The 21,085-nt window shown below is 45.4% G+C and overlaps 2 protein-coding genes across 4 annotated transcripts in view; one reads left to right on the plus strand and one right to left on the minus strand.

Annotated features, from left to right (window-relative positions):
* The window catches only part of LOC133373926 (collagen alpha-1(I) chain-like), a 152,371-nt gene extending 134,115 nt beyond the window's left edge, over nucleotides 1–18,256 (minus strand). For all 3 annotated transcript variants that reach the window (XM_061604349.1, XM_061604347.1, XM_061604350.1), the window contains exon 1: nucleotides 17,870–18,256. In XM_061604349.1, coding sequence (XP_061460333.1) covers nucleotides 17,870–18,065 — 196 coding nt within the window. In that variant the 5' untranslated portion in view covers nucleotides 18,066–18,256. The remainder of the gene's footprint in view (nucleotides 1–17,869) is intronic.
* LOC133373982 (uncharacterized) overlaps nucleotides 1–21,085 on the plus strand; it is a 49,872-nt gene that overhangs the window by 12,408 nt on the left and 16,379 nt on the right. Inside the window, exon 2 of the mRNA XM_061604483.1 lies at nucleotides 17,832–18,274. Within this exon, the coding sequence (XP_061460467.1) occupies nucleotides 17,832–18,274 (443 nt within the window). The remainder of the gene's footprint in view (nucleotides 1–17,831; nucleotides 18,275–21,085) is intronic.

Genomic DNA, 21,085 nt, shown 5'->3' on the forward strand with positions numbered 1-21,085 from the left:
ACCCTCAAGCCTAGGAAGTCTATCCATTGCCATCCACTTCCACAACTTTTGAGGGTTCTATATAAAGCTTGAAGTACATATACATTACATTGCAGACAAATTCAGGCATCAGCAACTGGTGAAAAAAACAACTAAAGCCAATCTGCGACGGGTCGGTCAGAGTTGTGGGACGAGCCACACAGCCCATTACGTGGCATCACGAGATTGCCCTGGTGTCCGCCCATTTACAGAATTAATGCTAGTAAAATATCAACGGGCTAACGAGGTTGTACAGGCAACCTATCAAGGGTGGGCCGGTAATCTGGTGATTAAAAATAAGACCCACCAAAGATGCCCGCTTAGTGTGACTTCAGCAGCTTAAAGGCTTAGGCTGTTAAGGGGAGAAAACACAGAGGACTCTAGATTGGCCTCTTGTTTTGACAAATCCAGCTAATTGACACAGGATAACTTTCATTTCAGATCAATCAGAGAAGAACAAGGAGGCAAGGGCAGGGTCTATGGGGTGGGGAGACCCAGGTTCAAATCCCCACTCAACCATGAAGCTCGCTGGGTGATCTTCAGCCAGTCATGCACGCACACTCTCTTTCTCTAAGAGATAAGAAGTGGAGCCTGCAAAAAAAAAAATGATGCTGGTGGGAGCGTTCCTCTTCAAGACTCAGGTCAACCACCAAGCCCACTTCCAGAATATTCCTTTCCATTTCTATTTTCCATTTCCTCCCTTCACCCCATCCAGTCGGCATTCTGTGCCCACTGAATGGTCCAGCTAGATCAGTATTATCTATTCTACACTGACCGGCAGCAGCAGTCCTGGGTTTTAGACAGGAGATCCTCCCAGACCTACCTGGAGATGCCAGGGACTGAGCTGCATTAGAGTTGCTTAAAATTTCCAAACAATGCCAGTTACAAGGCTTGTAATGAATAATAAAATTATGATTATTATTATTCACAGTAATGAATTCTTATTTGTCTTCCACATCCTTATTCAGGGTGACTTGCAGCAAAGCTATAGTCATAGTTAATTCCCCCACACCACCTCATATTTTTTTTAAAAAACGCCTCTCCCCATCTTCCTATGACTTCCTTTGAACTTATTTATCTCTGTCAAACATGACACACATTGCTGGGGGGGGGGGAAACCTCTGGAACGGCTCAAAGCTGCAGGTCACCAGGTGCTTCCCCACGGGTCAGTGTTTGATAATTAGTGGGTTGGGGAGGGAGGATACGCAAGGCATCAAGGGGAATTCACCTCAGGTGATCTTCCATCACAAACAGTGAAATGTCAAACCATGGCGTCGCTTGCCTCCTTATGCCATCAGAGTTCCTCATATTTTAAAGGATACGGCCAGTTTACAATACCACAGAGCAAACGGAATGGTCACCAGGGATGGGTGAGAATTTCAATTCAGTTCGCATTGCAAGCAGAATTTATCAAATCCGCACTTTCCAAAACAATATGAGAACCGAAAGACGGCCAATCCTTTGAAATTCGCCTTTATTAGAATTTTGGGATGCAGGGGAAGGGTGACTTAGCCTGTGCCTGCTTTTGAGACGGGCTCCTGCCTCAAAAGAAGCTTATTCAGATATATCAGTCAGATTTTTTTTTTTTTTTTGACTGATTAAACTTCTCCCGGGTAGGGAGAAACGAAGAGATTAACCTCAAAGCCTATTTTTGTTGGGACGACCAGATCTCATTAATTTGTGGGACGAGGTCCAGCCGACGAAGGTGGGACGGATTTTCAACAATCAAGCTCTATCTGATAAAGCGAACGTTCATCTTTTCTTCAAAGAGAGAACGCACTAACAGGCAAGCACCCTTCTTTCTATATTTTTCTTTTACTTGACTTAAATTGTTGCTGTTTAAAAGAGATTTGCCAGATTGATCGGTTTTTGACATCTCACTGGGGAGCCATAACTTCTCTCTGCTATTCACTAATTAATAGCTTATCTCTGTTTTTGTTGCAAAAAGCTGTCCTGGATTTGCACCCTAAAGATATACACGGAAGAGGGATTTCTATTCCTGATTTTTATTCTGAAGAATATTATATTGTCTGAGATTACTTTTTTCCTAGTCCATTTTATTTTGACGAATCTGTTTTCTCACAACGCCATTAATTGTTTCGATCCTGGGAACTGCATTTTGTTTACTTAAGCATGGAGAGATAAGGCTGTCTGTTCTGTTTACGCTGTGATGTCACCAAGTTTGGAGTATTAACCCAATTGTTGCTGAAATAAGAAGTGGTTCTTTTATATTTTTCTTTTAAAATGGCAATTAAGAAAGTGGCTGAGAACCTGGAAGTATCTATGTTTCAGAAAATAATGGATGAAATTGAGATAACGAAACGAACCCTGCGACAGGGTTGTAAGGAGCTGAAAATTGAAATGAGCAAAATGATAGGGGTCCCTGTGAGAGAGGAGACTCTGGAGACTGGAACAAACGTGGAACAGGAAAAAGACCTGCGACAGGGTTGTAAGGAGCCGAAAATTGAATTGAGTAAAATGACACAGGAGCTTAAAGAAATAGGGGTCCCTGTGAGAGAGGAGACCCTGGAGACTGGAATAATTGAATTGAGCAAAATGTCACAGGAGCTTAAAGAAATAGGGGTCCCTGTGAGAGAGGAGACCCTGGAGACTGGAATAATTGAATTGAGCAAAATGTCACAGGAGCTTAAAGAAATAGGGGTCCCTGTGAGAGAGGAGACCCTGGAGACTGGAACAAACGTGGAACAGGAAAAAGATTTGAAGCTTATGGATTTTAGAAATAAAATCTATTGTTTGGAATTTAATGTTATCTCTGAAGAAACTAAGGAAGATTCTAGAGAGAAAGTTATCAATGGCATGGATAATCTTCTGGACTGGAATGATGTGATGGATGGAATTAACTGCAGCCATGAGACAATGGAAAAACTTTCAAGCGATGAGCCAGTGCATTTTGAAAAAAAGAACAGAGATATGATCTTACAGCAGTATTTCAGCAACCTATTCAGAATGGTTGGCAAGATAATATCTGGGATAGAGGTAATTCCCATCAGACTCTTATTGTATGACTATGGTTATGACAGCAAGATTATTATGGAATACTGATAATGGAAGATTGGACACTGAAATTACTGGATTTAACAGGACTATCGGAAGATTGGACACTGAAATTACTGGATTTAACAGGACTATCGAAGATGGAAGATGGAAATATTTGGGATAGAGGTAATTCCCATCAGACTCTTACTATATGACTATGGCTTTGACAGCAAGATTATTATGGAATACTGATAATGGAAGATTGGATACTGAAATTACTGGACTTAACAAGACTACTGAAGATGGAAGATGGAAAATGGAACTAATAGGGATAATAGAACAATGGCTACTGAAATTACTGAACCTAACAGATTCTGATGTGATGGATTAATTGAAATGTTTATTTTGACTATGGTTATGACAATAAGATTATCATAATTAGTAATGAGATGGATTAATCGATATGCTTATCTGGAAAAAAAAATTGATAGATATATTTCTTAAAGAATTGAAACCTCTCTTTGACTTTTTGTGGAAAGAATAAAGTAATGTTTATGAGATTTGATGATTAAGTAAGATAACTACTGGAGGAAAGTGATTTTATAATATGACTTAAGAGACAGGATTGTTATATATTATAGACTTATAACTGATTTGATCTTTGACAAATGGGAAGTCAATATTTTACTCTTTATTTTTTATTTTTGTTTTTTTTCCTTTTTTTCTTTTTGTTTAACTATTTTTGATTTTGTTTTTTGTCTTTGAATGTTTTATGATTTTGTCTTGTATGTTTTATGAAAATCTGAATAAAAATTATTGGAAAAAAAAAAAAAAAGAATTTTGGGATGCAGTTTGCCAACTAAACAATATTTACAAAAATGCATATATTTGGGGAAAGTGTGCATACAAATGAATATATAAGTGAAAGTAACATGCAAAAAGGCACGATGTGATGAGAAATGGCTTGCAAAAATGTGCACCTTTGTCAAAACTGCATACAAAACTGTGTTAATTTGGAGAAATTCGCACTAAAATGGCGGAGAATTTTCATGAGGATTTTTTTTAAAAAAATCGCAGATTGCTACAGAAATGTAGAGAACCGAATTTAACATTGGAAGAATGAGAAGAGAACCAAAACTGACAGCTCTTTTCATCCCTAACTACGACCCATGATGGCTATGTTTTCCACTGTCAGAGCCTCTGAATGCCACGGCGCAGGGGAACCACAAGCGGGCAGAGGGCTGTTGCGCTCAGGTCCTGCTTGCGGGCTTCCCAAATGGGCTGGCGTCTTGCTTCCCATTGGCAAAATTCAACCACCGTACAGTATCCCATGCTGAGACTCAAGTAAAATGTTCAATACATAAAACAGATGCAAAACTAAAAAAAAAAGTTTCATTTCCACACATCAGACACAATGCTGCAGTTTTTTTTTTAAAAAAAAATGGTTTACTCTTCTGCTTTGTCCAAAAGAAAAGAAAAAAAAGGGCAGCCAAAAATCGCATCTGAAGCGTCAACTCAGGAACTAAATCTGAAGGCTTAAGCCATTAAAAATAAAAAAGGGAAGCTTTTAATGGTATCGTTCCTTGGTAGGATTTCCATCAGCGATGAAGACAATTTGTCCCACCACAATGTCTAATTGGCTAGCTGGTTCAGAGGGGGGAAAGCAGATTTCTTACATTGCCTAAACATGATGTTCTCTACCTACATTCCATTCCTCGAAATTGGTCCCAGGCAACCAGGACTGGAAGCTCGAGGGTAATGCCTAAGAATTCCATTCACCTGCTTCCTTGCGATTTCCATCCTGAAGAGATTAAACTACAAGGAGGCATTCCAATTGATTCCAGATGGCTCAGCAAACCGCCCCCACAGTTCCTTCTTCCTTTCAACCCACCCAACATTTAAAAAAATAGGATCAGTTCAAGCAATATCCAGATAGGAGGCCGACCTGTTGGACTCAATTACATGGGGTCACAAGGGAGGTCAAAGTAGGGAGGGACTTAACAATGCCCCAGAGGTCAAGGACCCAATGCTGCCGCCCCACAGTTAGCCGACACAGACCCAGTCAGCCAGGCCATGCTTGCTTTGTATGCAAAGCAGATTACAAAACAGCTTCATCGGCTTGCAATCAAAAACCTCATCTATGGTAGTAACGTCATACGGAAAGCGGGACTGGACCAAGATGAAGGTGGTGTGAAAATTGGAGGGAGAAATATCAGTAATTTAAGATATGCAGACGATACCATACTACTGGCAGAAACCAGTAATGATTTGAAACGAATGCTGATGAAAGTCAAAGAGGAAAGCACAAAAACAGGACTACAGGTGAAAGTCAAAGAGACTAAAGTAATGACAACAGAAGATTTATATAACTTTAAAGTGGACAATGAGGACATTGAACTTGTCAAGGGTAACCAATACCTTGGAACAGTCATTAACCAAAATGGAGACAATAGTCAAGAAATTAGAAGAAGGCTAGGACTGGAGAGGGCAGCTATGAGAGAACTAGAAAAGGTCCTCAAATGCAAAGATGTATCACTGGACACCAAAGTCAGGATCATTCAGACCATGATATTCTCAATGTCGTTGTATGGATGTGAAAGTTGGACAGTGAAAAAAGAGGATAAAAGAAAAATCAACATTTGAAATGCGGTGTTGGAAGAGAGCTTTGTGGATACCATGGACTGCGAAAAAGACAAATAATTGGGTGTTATAACAAATTAAATTAACTATCACTAGAAGCTAAAATGATGAAGCTGAGGTTATCATACTTTGGACACATAATGAGAAGACATGATTCACTAGAAAAGAAAATAATGCTGGGAAAAACAGAAGGGAGTAGAAAAAGAGGAAAGCCAAACAAGAGATGGATTGATTCCCTAAAGGACGCCACAGACCTGAACTTACCAGATCTGAACAGGGTGGTTTATAATAGATGCTATTGGAGGTCACTGATTCATAGGGTCGCCATAAGTCTTAATTGATTTGAAGGAACATAACATCATGGTAGTAACGGGGCCCTCCAGGTTCATCTCCATGGCTTCCAGACCTTTTTGCTTGTGGACGAAGGGGTCTGGTGTTTTCCCCTACTCTGAGTCCTTCCTTAAGGTAAAAGGACAGCAGGCATACCCACCACAACACCAGATCTCGTGAGGACGGTAACAAATTGTCAGGCTGTATCTGCAGTCCTCTGCCCAGGTTTGGGCAAAGCTGGATGAATCTGCCTGATTTGGTTTCTCACAGTTTTTCAACCTTAAGTTAAGTTCTATGCATTTCCGTAACAGTTAGCAATATTTTTTATACAAAAAGTCCTAATTAAAATCCATACGCATTTTAGTGCAAATGTCTCCTAACTGTACACATTTTTGTACGCAGTTTTGACTTATATACACATTTTTGCAACAAGGGATGCACTAGAATTCTGCCCGATTCGAATCTGGTACTGCATTTTCCATTAATTCACTATTGTTGCAGATTGAATTTTTATGTAGTGAATTTGTGCAGCTATTTTCGGAAAGGGATTTAAAAAAAAAAACACCACATCTAAAATATTTGATATTTATACCAATATTTTTATTGCTATTTCCTTCAATGTATCAATAGTTCCTTTCAAAATATTATTTCCTTTCAAAATATCAACATTAATTTTTTTTCCAAGGGGGAAAAAAAACCAAAGAACAGATTGGTAAAAGCAGTACCTTGTGGACAAAGAATGATCTTGAATTGATACCAGCCTGCTAGGTCGATGGAATGCTTTTGAACTGGCAACAGCGAACGGATCCCATCCCTGTTGTGCGCTGCATTGATGGCTTCAGGCTGTGAAGCCATTTGTAAATGTACATGGCACATCAGTGCCTGGTTCTGTTTTACTCTAGAGAAAGTAAAAAAAAAAGAGGCATCCTACAAACCTGAAGTCTATCCACTCCTGAGCTGCAATGCTGGAGCCAGCAATTTGGAACGAAATGAATGGAGACAGCATATATAAATTAAAGACGACAAACCTGACCTCTGCATGACTGCTATTTAATAAACAGGCAAACACTTTCCCAGGGCCAAATTGGTTTGACCTGTGCCCACAAACCAATAATTTTTACACCGTGCACTTTGAATAGGGAGAAATGACACACACCTGTTCGATGAGCCAGTAATTGTGTCACGTCGTCCCAGGTATGGGATGAACAGCTTCCTTGGTATGGCCTGAGTGAGTGCTACCTTTTAAAAGGTAAGGGGCGAAAACCCTCAAAAGCATTCACTACGCATATTTTTTGAGATCATGGTGGTGGTGGTGGTGGTGATGATTACATTTATCTGCCCTTCGCTAGAAGGTCCTAGGGTGGGTTGCAACAATATAATACTTATATCCAGTGCTGAACCTGCTTTTCACTCATGTCTGGGTTAAAAGGGGCCTCTGGATGAGTTTCAACTTAAGCCTCACTTTCAACTTAAGCCTCTTTTTTTGGGGGGGGGAGACTACACTTTGCTATTCCATCGTTGTCTGCCGTCACCATTCTATGACCCCGAAACCCTATCAGACTTGACAGAGCATGCCAGATCAGGGGCTCAGCTTTCCTCAAATCATTTCATTATAATCCAAGCTGACCTAAAGGTTTTGCAAGACTCCTAGCTAGCCAGCCTGCCAACCTAGTCTCTCTCTCTAGGTTTGGAAAGGACTTGCTCCTCCTAGAAAGCATTCCAAGGCTGCAAGCTGAATCATCCCATCAGCTGATTCATACATTTGCCTCCACTTTAGCCTAAAAATTGAGACAAAAGGGGTTTTCACATGCTACGTTCAGCGAGTGTACAATCTGCATACCTGTGTACACAAATACTTGACCTGCATACCTGTAGTTATTTAGGTTATGATGATTCATTCCATTTATATCCTTTCTCCCAAAGGGAGCACAGGGCAGCAAACAGATAATAAAAATAATAGGTGTCTGGTTGGCCACTGTAAGAATAAGATGCTGAAATAGATGGGCCACTGGGCCCCTCCCTGGCCCTTCCAATGTTACTAGATATTGGCAAAATCTCCACCTGCCTGCATGATCTATTTATTTACATCAAGGTGAAGAACCTGTGGCCCTCCAGATGCTGTTGAACTACAACTCCCATCATCATCAGCCATGTTGGCTGGGGCTGATGGGAGTTGGAGTCCAACAGCTGGAGGGCCACAGGTTCCTTGATTTACATTGAAATAGTCTGCCCTGCATAGATTTAAAAGTGAAACACAGTTGGCTTTCTTGCTAAAACTAGACTACGGGGAAAAAACCTTCATGGTCCTACATTGGATCCTCACAACTATTGGGACCAGGGGTGTAGTCGTCCAGGGTCTCAGCGAGTCTTAGACCCCTTGCCTTTTTAGGAGCAGGGTCCCTATGTCTCCAGCATCCTATGACCAATCAGCATGAAAGTGGAGTGTGTTAGCCAGTGAGAAGAGTCTTCTAACATGTTTCTTTCCTGCTGATGGGAGCCAATCAGAGTGAAAGGAAATGTGTCAGCAACTGAGAAGACTTCACAGTAAACACTCTCTTTCATGCTTATTGGCTCCTGGGGACATCTATTATTGTGGGAGAAGGCATTAACAAAGGTCTCATTCTCAACCTAGCATCAAAAAAGGGGGGGTGTATGACTTTGACTATCATGAAGGGGCCCTGAACTTCTGAATTTGCCATTACACTACTGACTGGGAGAACCAGGAGCTGCAAGACCAACCAGTTGTCTTCATATGTTAATACCAAAAGGGACCAGCTTGGCAAGACAGAAGGTAAGTCAGAAACAGGCACAGCAAGTCAGAAGTCAAGACCAAGGAACAAGTCAGAACTGGAGGATACGCAAATGCGGAAGAGGCAGGACCAATGAGAGGCAAAGTAGGGTGGCTACCGGACCAGTACCAGTGGAAAAAGCCCTGAATAACTTAGGCTCAAGATACATTAAGGACCGCCTTACCCTGCACATCCCCAGTTGATCACTGAGATCTTTTGGGGGAGCACTGTTAGAGGTTCCCCCATGGGCCAGAAGCATGATTCACGTCAATGAGGAGTTGGGCCTTCTGTGCTGTGGGCCCAATTCTGTAGAACTCCCTCCCATTTGAATTCAGACAGGCACGGTCCCTGCTGAGTTTCAGGTGCCTGGTTAAAACCGATCTATTTCAAAAGGCCTTTGCACCTCTTCTATCACGCTTTAAAAACTTTCCGATTTTACATTTCTGAGGTTAGAAACATTAGAAGTTTCATTTGTGCTTTGGATTTTGCATATTGTACAATTTTTTATCATTGATAAGCTCTTTATCATTGAAAAGATCCTTCGCGATCTTCATGGAAAAAAGGGGGACTTGCATTTTAAAAATAAATAAATCATGTACAGCCAAAGAAGAGGGCAAAGGAGGGGACATTAAAATTGGCATATGCTAATTTATATGTACACATGCAAATGTAGAAATAATTAAGTGGACTTCAATAGAAATCCAGTACATCTCGCCATAACAGAGAAGGCAGTGATCAAGAGGCCTTGTCTTCGCTCTCCAGGGAGCTGCTAACTGTGGATGGGCAACTTCAAGGCTTTGCCTTCTTAGGGTTCTTAATCCTTACACAGGAATTGGACCAGCAGAGCTCGGAAAAGTTACTTTTTTGAACCACAACTCCCATCAGTCCAATCCAGTGGCCATGCTGGCTGGGGCTGATGGGAGTTGTAGTTCAAAAAAGTAACTTTTCCAAGCTCTGCGAGAGCCCTTCAAAGAGGGGACTCCCTCAAAGAGAAGGTCACCCTATCTGCAAAACCTTGGGGGATCTGCAGAGCCAAAGCCGTGCAGAAATCAGGAGCAAAGCAAATTAACAGCTGCAAAGGAGAATTTTGCTCCAGCTTCTACCTCTTGCCCAAGATTTAACCATCCATCTGCTCATTTATTCAACAGCCAGGTCAAAGCCTGCCTGGGGACTCTTGACCCCTACTGCCTAGGCCTAAGAACTTCACGACCTCCAGCGTGGCAGAGATTCGGCTGCCTGCAGGCACTTAAAGAGAGGCAGCCAAAGTTCACTTCAACTAATTTGGCCTCTCCCCGGCCTCTCCATCGTGAGCTCAAAAGAAGCAGTCAAGGCTGAGGCCTCAGCACAAGTTTATCATGAATAATACCCAGAGGCAGGAGGAAAGGCAAATGAGGAATGCCGCTTCCACTCGGACGTCGGTGGAAGTGGTGGCTGGTGCCCACTGGGACTGGTAGGGCAGAAGGCAGGGAAGCCCGCAGTGGCTGGAGACAGAGCCAATAAGAGACAGAGTGAGCCAATGATAGGCTGAATTTCCGCCTGCCGTAGAGCTGTTACAGGCACAAGGACCCTGATTTTCCCCAACGCCAGCACTAAACCAGAGCCTAGGCTGCCAAACAACTCATTTATCAGTCACAGCTCAGACTTCAGTCATTGGCTAATAACACTGGCAGGCAGAAGCAGCCAGGATGGCTCTTTTCACAGATGCTGTGAAAAAGGGACCTGCATATTTTCCTCCATTACTTTATTTATTCATTAAATTTATATCCCGTCCTTCCTCCCAGGAGGAGCCCAGGGCAGCATAACTTTATTTCTTGTTTCTGTTCCTTGGGCTGATTGCAGGTGTTGCTACCGCTCACCATATGCTCAGAGGCACATGTTACCAATTTCTTCCAAGCTACACAGAAAATGGATTGGACTGTAGGGCTAGAGCCTTACTTTTCCAAAACAAAAGCTCCGATTCTATGCTATCTGCTGGGGGTGCCACTGAAGTCCTTCAGTGGCACCATAGCACCCGCAGGGGATGGGTTGGCAACCCCTGTTCTACCACCAGGCTAAGCTCAATGTGCTGGCTCTGGCTCCACCTACCGTTGGCCTCCCAGCCTTCTGCCCCTCCTGTCCCAATGGGCACCAGCCACCTCTGCCAACACACTCTAACCTCTACGCCACACTGACTTTGCCAGCCATCCCTTCCTGCCATGAGCTACTTTTTCCTGGGCTAGAAAAACCATCGTTGCGATTCAGTGAGCACCACCACTGAAGCAATTATTTTGTTCTTAAAACAAGAAAATCCCAAACACTGGCGTGCAGCCCAGGAGCAAACAGAACTAGCTCCAGAAGCTCAGGATCAACTGACGCGCTTGCACAAAGAGATCTATGAGCGAGGGGCCTTGGACAACTCTCGGCACACTCCTAATTTTCAGAGAACATGCTGAGGCTGGCCCCCCTGCAATATTTCTTTCAGATTCATCGACATCCACCTCCTCACACAGATCGCCCAGCACCCTTGGCAATGATAAATCTAAGCGGCCAGGCCCCTTTGTTGCGACCTAACCCTTCAATGAATCAACGGCGACCAGACATGAAAGCCAAATCCTGGGCTGACCTCAGCCAAGAGTAATGGAAACCGAGAGGATGCCAAGGGCTCTTTGACCCACCCCGTGTCCGCCATCAAGCTCTTTAAAAACAGAAGAAAACTCTTGCCATCACGCTGGGCAACAGGGCAGAAATAAATCTTGCAGCTCCCAGTGGCTAAGTGCTTCCCAAACTCTTGTTGAAAGCAGGGCTGGGCAAACTACGGGATCCCAGGTGTTACTGGACTCCAGCTCTCACCATCCCTGACAGTTGCCCAGGATGGCTGGGGCTGATGGGAGTTGGAGCCACTTAAGAGGGCCACAGATTCCCCATCCCCACACTTGAGCGTCAGAGAGTGCCGCAGCTGCAACCAACAGTCCCTTCAGCTCTCTGCACAGCTCCCCCCTGTGGTGAGCCCCCAGCACTACCACTTGCTGCATCTCCCTGGGCAGTGCAGGGATCCTGTGTACTAGAGCAGGTATGGAGAATCATTGGCCCTCTAGATGTTGCTGAACTGCAACTCCCCTCATTGGCCATGCTTGCTGGAGCTGATAGGGATTGTAGTTCAGCACTATCTAGAGGACTGAAGGGTCCCTACCCCTGTGCTATACTCCATCCACCAAGGCTGGCCATTGGTTCTCCTCAACAGGAAAGGGTTATAAAGTCTTCCTGGTCAGGCTGGGAATTTGCCTAGAAAACCACAGCACTACCTGGCTCTGGTCTTCTTCTCCATCCAACTCCTGGCTCCAATTCTTGCTTTGACTCCTGCCTAGTTACTCCTGGCTCCTGCTCAACAGCTGTCTACACCTCAGCTCCAATGGGAAGTCACTTTCCATGAGCTTCCTTAAAAACATCTCCTGGGGAAACCTGCTCTCAAAACCTGGTCAGCCCCTATAAACAAGCAAAGGGGCTCACCACCATTTTCAGTTTGCAGAACGCATTTGAGGATGTCACCTAAGGGAATCCTTCTTGCATATCCTGCCTCTTCCAGGCTTTGGGGTTCATTGAGGATGCTGCACATAAGCACCCCAAAAAAAATCCTGGGTGAAAGGGAGAAGTTTGGTCTTCTCGCTGCTTATATGTAACATGCAAAGCTGCCCCCATGTTAAGTATTCAAGGAATTCAGTGCAACATCTGTCTCAAGGAATGGGCAAATCTTCCACTTTTGGTTCTCTCTCTTATTTTCCCCATCTTAAATGCTATTTTTTACATTTCCACAGCAATCTGCAATTTTAAAAGAAGAAACCGTCATGAAAATTCATCACCATTTGAGTGTGCATGTCTCCTAATAAACAGTTTTGTATGTAGTTTTGACTAATACTTTTAAAAGCAATTTCCTTTCACATAATGCATTTTTATGCACCACTCCCACAGGACACATAATGAGAAGACATGATTCACTAGAAAAGACAATGATGCTGGGAAAAACAGAAGGGAGTAGAAAAAGAGGAAGGCCAAACCAGAGATGGATTGATTCCATAAAGGAAGCCACAGACCTGAACTTACAAGATCTGAGCAGGATGGTTCATGACAGATGCTCTTGGAGGTCGCTGATTTGTAGGGTCACCATAAGTTGTAATTGACTTGAAGGCACATAACAGGGCACACCTATACATAGAAACCAACCACTGAGCTTCAACAGAGCATGGAACCACATGACATCATTTGGCTCAGGGTTACAGCTTCTCTGAGTTGGCAGAGTAAGGCAGAAACATCATCACCCACCACAGCCCAACACTGGATCCTAAGTCCATGCAAACTGCCTGGCTCGGAGTATTGGGATGGGCCTCATCTGACAAAATAGCAATAGGGAAAGCACCACCTGTTGGAATCTACCTGCACAGAGCCTCCTCCACAAAATGATGGCCCACAACCATACATACAGTAGCTTTAAACCTAAAGCAGCCTTGCATTTAACAACTCGCCCAATAGCCCCAAGGTGACCAGAGATTCCACGTAGGTGAGCGAACCAGAAATCCATGCAGGCAAGAAAATGGGTTCACGGACGATGGAGAAACATCCATCGCTCTTGTTCTATAGCCAGCTTGGAAACCAAGCGGAGTGGTACAGGAGGAACAAACAGGTCCATCCCTTCTCTGCCAGTCCACTAACAGTCTGAAAGCCATGCTGATCACAGTGGCAGGGGATCCCCTTCTTCCGCAACCAGAATTGAAATGAAGGCTGCCAGCCTCTTAGCAGGTTGGTACGTATTCATTCATTCAGCATTCACGTCCTTCCTCCCAAAGGATCCCAGGGAGGCAAATACATCAATAGCAACATCAAAAGCAATCACATTGCATTAGCCAATGGTTTCAGGTTTGCCAGGAACAGTATCTTTCATCTATTAAATACCTAAGTAAACAGTATAAGAGGAGAGAGAGAGAGAGAGAGAGAGAGAGAGAGAGAGAGAGAGAGAGAGAGAGAGAGAGAGAGAGAGAGAGAGAGAGAGAGAGAGAGAGAGCGCACCAGTGTGATGTAGTGGTTAAGGTGCTGGACTACAACCTGGGAGATCAGGGTTCAAATCCACACACAGCCATGAAGCTCACTGGGCGACCTTGGGCCAGTCACTGCCTCTCAGCCTCAGAGGAAGGCAATAGGAAACCCCCTCTGAATACTGCTTACCATGAAAACCCTATTCATAGGGTTGCCAGAAGTCAGAATCGACTTGAAGGCAGTCCATTTCCATTTCATATATATATATATATAAAATGCTTCTGAAACTCAATAATGAGGGAGACAGACACCCCGCACCAGGGAGGGCCTTCCACAAATGGGAACCACCACTGAGAAGGCCCTGTCACAGATCAGCACCAACCAGGCAGCCCCCAATGATGGCAGGCTAGCAACTTCTTCGGCTTATTTACAAGGTTGATCTTGCAGCAACTGCTTTCTGAAGTGATGTTTTTTTAAAAAAAAATAGGTTGAGAACGTTTTTCAGCCCAAAGGATTCATTCCCTTCTGAGCAACCTTTGGGGTGGGGTGGGGGATATGCAAAAGTGGGCAGCGCAAGAACGGTAAATTTCACCTTTGTACAGTTGGCTACTTTCCACACACACACCTTTATTCTCCCATCCCGGGAAGCAAGCGGCATCCTCTGAGTCCCAAGGATGCATTTCCACCAGGCAAAAACACTCCAGGGGGGTGTAAAGGAGGGCAGGCGAGAGGCGTGCCTGGAGAGAGTTCCAAAGAGGTTCCCACTGCTGTTTTAAAATGTCTAGATCTTGCCCGCGGTTCCGCAGGATGACCCAAATCAAAAACAGAAGCTCCTCGTCTTCTCGTCAGACCAAAACAGCAGGTGCTACTTAACCTGTTATACGCAGGGAATCCAAGGCCACCTTTGAATGTGCTGCTCAGGCCTGCAGACTCATCGGACTGGAACGCATATGTGGATCTTTCCTTGCGGAGAGACATGGTGGGCAATAAGCCAACTTCCCCCCCCCCCAAAAAACACCCATCTCTTCCACCCCCTGAAATATCCTGTAGTACAGCTTCGCCTACAATTTGGAAGACAAGGCCAGCTGCGTGAAGTCTGCAATTCGTTACACAGCCTTACTTGACAGAGGCACTTAAAAAAAAAGTCTCTGGCAGACTCCCCATTCACAAAAAAGCAAGACTTGTTTTCAGCAGCTTATTCTTGTCTCCTGCGCGCTGGTTGTGTCATAAGCGGCAGGCTGAAGGTATCCTACTGAGCACATGTAAAGGCACAGAGGGTGCAAGGTGTGGCCCAATTGGGCCCCGTTAGGATCAGGACCTGCTGGCAGCGTTTCAGGAGGACAGTCCAGACAGAGAAGATGTTCGCTGCGACCAAGGCAAAGGTTAAGACGGAAATGGGGAACCATTTTTAGCCGAGGGCACCATTCCTTCATAGGCAACCCTCGGAGGGGGGGCACATGCCAGGGGTGGCTGGGGCCAGAGGCATAAGAGGGCAGAGCAATGAATGCAAATGACACCTTGTATACAGTAAGCAAGTTGCTACACACACTCACACACCCCTCCCCATCCAGGCAAGCATCAGAATTCGAGGACAAAGAGGGTGCGAGGCAGAGCCGATGAAATGCAGCTTGGGGAAGAGACCAGAGGGGCCGACAGACAGGCCTAGAGGGCCACATTTGGCCCTCAGGCCCAAGGATCCCAGCCGTGGGGTAAGATAACTGGGGGAAATGAACTCCCGCAATCTAAGTGGACTGATAAAGATTCTTTGGAAGGGACCACACAGCCCACTGGTGCGTTTTAGCCATTATTGGGGCGGCTTGGGTCCATCTAGCCTGGAATTTCCCCCCACATCTGATTAAGTGGGTAAGTTACTGGGTTAGATGGATGGGTTAGATTGGTCCTTGTCCAGCAAGGTGATGGCACTGCTCTTGAAAGGACTAGACAGACAGACAGACAGACAGAGAGGGAGAGAGAGAGTGCTGCCTTCAAATCGATTCCGACTTATGGTGACCCTATGAATACCAGCCAAAAAATGCACACGAAAAAGTGTGCATTAGAGGAAAGTGTGTTGAAAATGGAAATGGACTGCCTTCAAGGCAATGGATTTCTGGCAACCCCTATGAATAGGGTTTTCATGGTAAGTGGTATTCAGAGGAAGTTAACCATTGCCTTCCTCTGAGGCTGAGAGGCAGTGACTGGCCCAAGGTCACCCAGTGAGCTTCATGGCTGTGTGAGGATTCGAACCCTGGTATCCCAGGCTGTAGTCCAACACCTTAACCACTACACAGGGTGGGGAACCCATGACCGTCTAGGTGATGCCGGACTACAACTCCCATTGGAGTCTATACTCCTATAGTAGTAGATTAGACGTTCTAACTAGGGCTAGTAGAAATTGGAGTCCAGCACCATCTAGAGGCCAAGTAGAGGTTCTGCATCTGGTAAATTCACCATCTAGGCACAGCTATTAACAGTGGTAGCAGACATGGACCCCTCATGTTCAGAGGCAGTGGACCCCTGAATGGGGGGGCATGGTGGTGCAGGGGAGAACAACAGGGGACGGGAGCCGTCATCTTCATGCTCTGCTAGTGTGCTGTCTGGAAGCACCCAGTTTGCCACTTTTGGAAATGGGAAACTGTACTAGATTGCTTCTTTGTCTGATCCAGCAGGGCTCTTCATATGCGCACGGCAGCACTCTAGTGCAAACTCAGGACCAACGTTTGCCCTTTCCGTGCCTGTGTGCACGCATTCCCAGAGGAAGCTTCCATGTGCATTTTATTTGTTGCTCCAAAGGAGGGGGAGTATTTGGAACAGAGAAGGACTCATTATGATCTTAGCCACCCAACAGGCTGCATACACACCACACTTTCAAAGCATATCCTCTCCACCCAAAGGAATCCTGGGAATGGTAGTTTGTTAAGGGTAATGGGAATTGTAGCTATGCGAGGAATAAGCTACAGTTTCCAGGATTTTCTTTGGGGGGAGGCTTTAAATGTATGGTGTGTATGCTCCTCATCTCTCTCACACACACAACCCTGGAGTCACCAGCAAATAATGCCCCCTCCATAACACTCTCTTGCCTTGACCCAACAGCATTTCTGTTATTAAAGGCGAGAGCCTCCCCCTCTCCCATAGATGCAACTCCTAAGGGCCAAATTATCAGGTCTTACATCAGAAGAAATGGATGCACTTTCTTTTAATTAAGATTTTTTTTAAAAAAAACCTTCCGCACAAAACATTTCTCCCCATCCCTGACCTACGAGCCTGAAATGGATTTGTTTGGTCCCCACCAGCCGCCCTGAAGATCTGTGAGACAAAAGCAATAGAACTATAACAGCTACTCAGAAGCACACATAATTGCATTCAGTCAGATTAACTCCCACATCAGTGGGTACAGGCTGCAACCCTGCACATGCTCACATGAAAATAAGTCCCACCAAAAGCTAGGGGGCTTACTTCCGTGCGTACACAGGCAGGATTTCACTGCAAGGCTGCAGCACTAAGGACGGTTTATTTATGAGCCACCCTTCAGCCAAAGGTCCCAGGGCAAACTCGGTGTCTGCAGCCTCTGCTTTGCATGCAGAAGGTCCCAGGTTCAATCCCAGGCATCTCCGGGTAGGGCCAGGAGAGCCTCCTGCCTGAAACCCTGTGTAGTTACCCATCAGACTACCCTGCAGGGCTGTACTCCTACAAGGCCCTCACCTGGGTGTAATTAATCCCAGTGGGGTTACTTCTGAGTAGACACATTCGAGGTCTGCAAGCTCTCTCCTAGTAGAGCTTCACCTAAGAAAAAGTCCCACTGTAGTCACTGGGGCTTGCTCAGGAAGGCCCATCCAGCTCAGTATTGTCTACACTGACTGGCAGCAGCTCTCCAGGGTTTCAGGCAGCAGCCTCTCCCAGCTCTACTTGGGCCCTTCTGCATGCAAAGCAGATGCTCTACCAGTGAGGTACAGCCTGTTCACTTCCAAGTAGACAGGGTTAGGATTGCAACCTACAGATGACTGCTTGTCAGGACCCCCCAAACGCCCCCCCCGGCATTCATTCCCTGCCCCAAAGCGCCACCTGACGGCTACCCCGTCTCTTCTCTCCCTCACCTGCGGGCATCCCCGAGCCTCCGCCGCTGGCGGCTCCCGAATCCCCTCCGTCCGGTTCCAGGTGGCGCTGCCCGGCTGCGACGGATCCCAAGAGCCGGGGCCAGAAGAAAAGCAGTGGCAGGAGCAGCGGCAACCACATTGCCAGCTTCCCCCGGACAAAGAGCGCTGCGGGGGCCCGAGAAGGAGCGCCTTCCATCGGCTGCACGCCAAGCTGGAAGCGGCGTACCGCTCCCTCCGGGAAGCGCGCAGCTTAGACTCGGGCGAGCCGCCAGCCCCGGCGCGGAAAGAGTTAAAGCGAGCTCCCTCGCTCGCTCTCCCCTCGCGGGGCGGGGCAGCGGGGAAAGTGGCTGCACGTGGACAGAGTGGTCGTAAGCCGCCACCTGGGGAAGAAGGCGTTCTGAAAAAGTAAGTTTTCAATCAATCAATCAATCAATTTCTCTCTCTCTCTCTCTCTCTCTAAATCAAGTTCAAGGGTGTGTGTCTCATACAAAAAGAGGAAGTTTTCTACCTTTTTGGGGTTTTTTTTTTTTAAAAAAAAAATTAAGATAAACGGGGAGTCATTAGTTTTCCAAACACTCACCCACGGTTTTCATGGGTTCTACCCATTGTTTGTCCCGCTCAGAGTAGACCCCTTTCAACTCTGTTATTCTATAGGGAGGTGGTGGGCTCTCCGGTATGGGAGGCTTTCAAGAGGTAGCTGTTGGGGATGCTTTAACTTGGATTCCTGCATTTGGCGGCGGTTTGACTGGATGGCCTTATAGGCCCCTTCCAACTCTACGTTTCTATGATTATGTTTTAAGTTGGATTCCTGCACTGAGCAGGGGGTTGGACTGGATGGCCTTATAAGCCCCTTCCAACTCTATGATTCTGTGATTTTATGATGCCAGATTTCATCTGAACTTCAGGAGAAACTTCCTAACTGTTAAAGTAGTAGGACAGTGGAAACAGTTACCTAGAGGAGGTGGTGGGCTCTCCAGCGAGGAGGCATTCAAGAGGCACCTGGACAGCCATCTGTTGGGTCTACTTTAAGTTGGATTCCTGCACTGAGCAGGGGGTTGGACTGGATGGCCTTATAGGCCCCTTCCAACTGTACGATTCCATGATTATTTTGAACTTCATGACTAGCTTTAATTTCCTTAGGTTACTGTGAGCAGAACTTACTGGGATAGAATTCAATGTTTCTTTTATAGAGGGGTATATGATTAAGCGGTATATAAGTTGTGGTAATTTTTTTTAAAGAATGAAATGAACACGTGTGTGTGTGCCTGCATGCGTGCACAGACCTGAGCTACAAACCTTCTTCAAAGGAAGCTGCTTTATACCAATGCAGACACTTGGGCCACGATTCCCAGAGTGGTTTAACAGAAGCCTGGGAAGTGTAGTTTGTGAACAGTGTTGAGAGTTCTTAGGAGACCCCTGTTCCGCTCCCAGAACTACAGTTTCCAGAGTGGTTTGGCAGACAGTCCCTCTTCCCAGGGACCTGTAGCTCTGTGCGGGGGATAGGGCTGTCCTAACAACGCTCAGCACCCTTTACAAACCACACTTCCTAGAATTCTTTGGGGGAAGTCATGACTGTTTAAAGTGGAATAGACGTATGGTGTGAATGTGGCCTAAAGGAACTTTTTATTATTTATTTATTTTGTTGCATTTATATACCGCCCATAGCAAGTAGCTCTCAGGGCGGTAAACAGAATAGGATAAAATACATACATCATAATAATAAAATCACAAAACATATAAGACACAATGAAAACAAAATACAATTAAACAAAATATAAGATGATAAAAGGATTAGTATTACAAGATTAAAAAGATAAAAAGATTAAAATGATTAAAATGCCTGGGAGCATAAGAAGGTCTTTACCTGGCGCCGGAAAGATAATAATGTAGGCGCCAGGTGTACCTCTTCGGGGAGGCTATTCCACAACTTGGGGGCCACCACAGAAAAGGCCCTAGATCTAGTAACCACCCTCCGGGCTTCACGATGGGTTGGTACCTGGAGGAGGGCCTTAGATGCTGAACGAAGTGAGCGGGTAGGTTCATAGCAGGAGAGGCGTTCCACCAGGTATTGCGGTCCCACGCCATGTAAGGCTTTATAGGTCATAACCAGCACCTTGAATCTCGCCCGGAAGCAAATAGGTAGCCAGTGCAGGCGAGCCAGAACAGGAGTTATGTGCGAAGACCGACTGGTCCTCGTCAATAGTCTAGCTGCCGCATTCTGCACTAGCTGAAGCTTCCGAACTGTCTTCAAGGGCAGCCCTATGTAGAGCGCATTACAGTAATCCAATCTCGAAGTTACCAGAGCATGAACAACTGAGGCGAGGTCGTCGCCATCCAGATAGGGGAGTAGTTGGGCTACCAAACGGAGTTGGTAAAACGCGTTGTGTGCCACCAAGGCCACTTGAGCCTCAAGAGACAAGGAAGGGTCAAAAAGGACCCCCAAACTACGGACCTGTTCTTTCAGCGGGAGTGTAACCCCATCCAGAACAGGATGCACATCCACCATCTGAGCGGGGAAGGCGTTCACCAACAGTGTCTCAATCTTGTCTGGATTGAGTCTCAGTTTATTAGTTCTCATCCAGTCCATTATCGCGGTCAGGCAACGGTTCAGCACATCAACAGACTCACCTGAAGAAGATGAAAAGGAGAAATAGAGTTGCGTGTCATCAGCATACTGATGACAACGCACTCCAAAACTCCTGATGACCGCGGACTTCCGGGAAGGGTGACTTCGCTTGTGCCTGCTTTTGAGACGGGCTCCCGCCTCAAAAGAAGCTTATTCAGATATAAATCAGTCAGAACATTTTTTTTTGACTGATGAAATTTCTCCCGGGCAGGGAGAAACGTAGAGATCAACCTCAAAAGCCTGTTTTTGTTGGGAGGACTGGATTTCATTAATTTATGAGAAAAGGTCCAGCCAGCAATGCCGGACGGACTTCCGAACAAGCTCTATCTGATTAATGCGATACGTTTATCTTTTCTTCAAAGAGAAAACGGACTAACAGGCAAGCACCCTTCTTTCTATTATTTTTTTTACTTGGTTTAAATTGTTGCAGCAAAAAGAGATTTGTCAAATGAATCAGCTTTAAAGAACTTCTGGGTGAGCTATAACTCTTCTCTGTTATTCACGAAATTAACAGCTTATCTCTGTTTCTATTGCAAAAAGCTGTCCTGGAAGTGCATTCTAAAGATATAAACAGAAGAGGGATTTCTATT

This window comes from Rhineura floridana, chromosome 20 (genome assembly GCF_030035675.1).
Source record: "Rhineura floridana isolate rRhiFlo1 chromosome 20, rRhiFlo1.hap2, whole genome shotgun sequence".
NCBI classification, from domain to species: domain Eukaryota; kingdom Metazoa; phylum Chordata; class Lepidosauria; order Squamata; family Rhineuridae; genus Rhineura; species Rhineura floridana.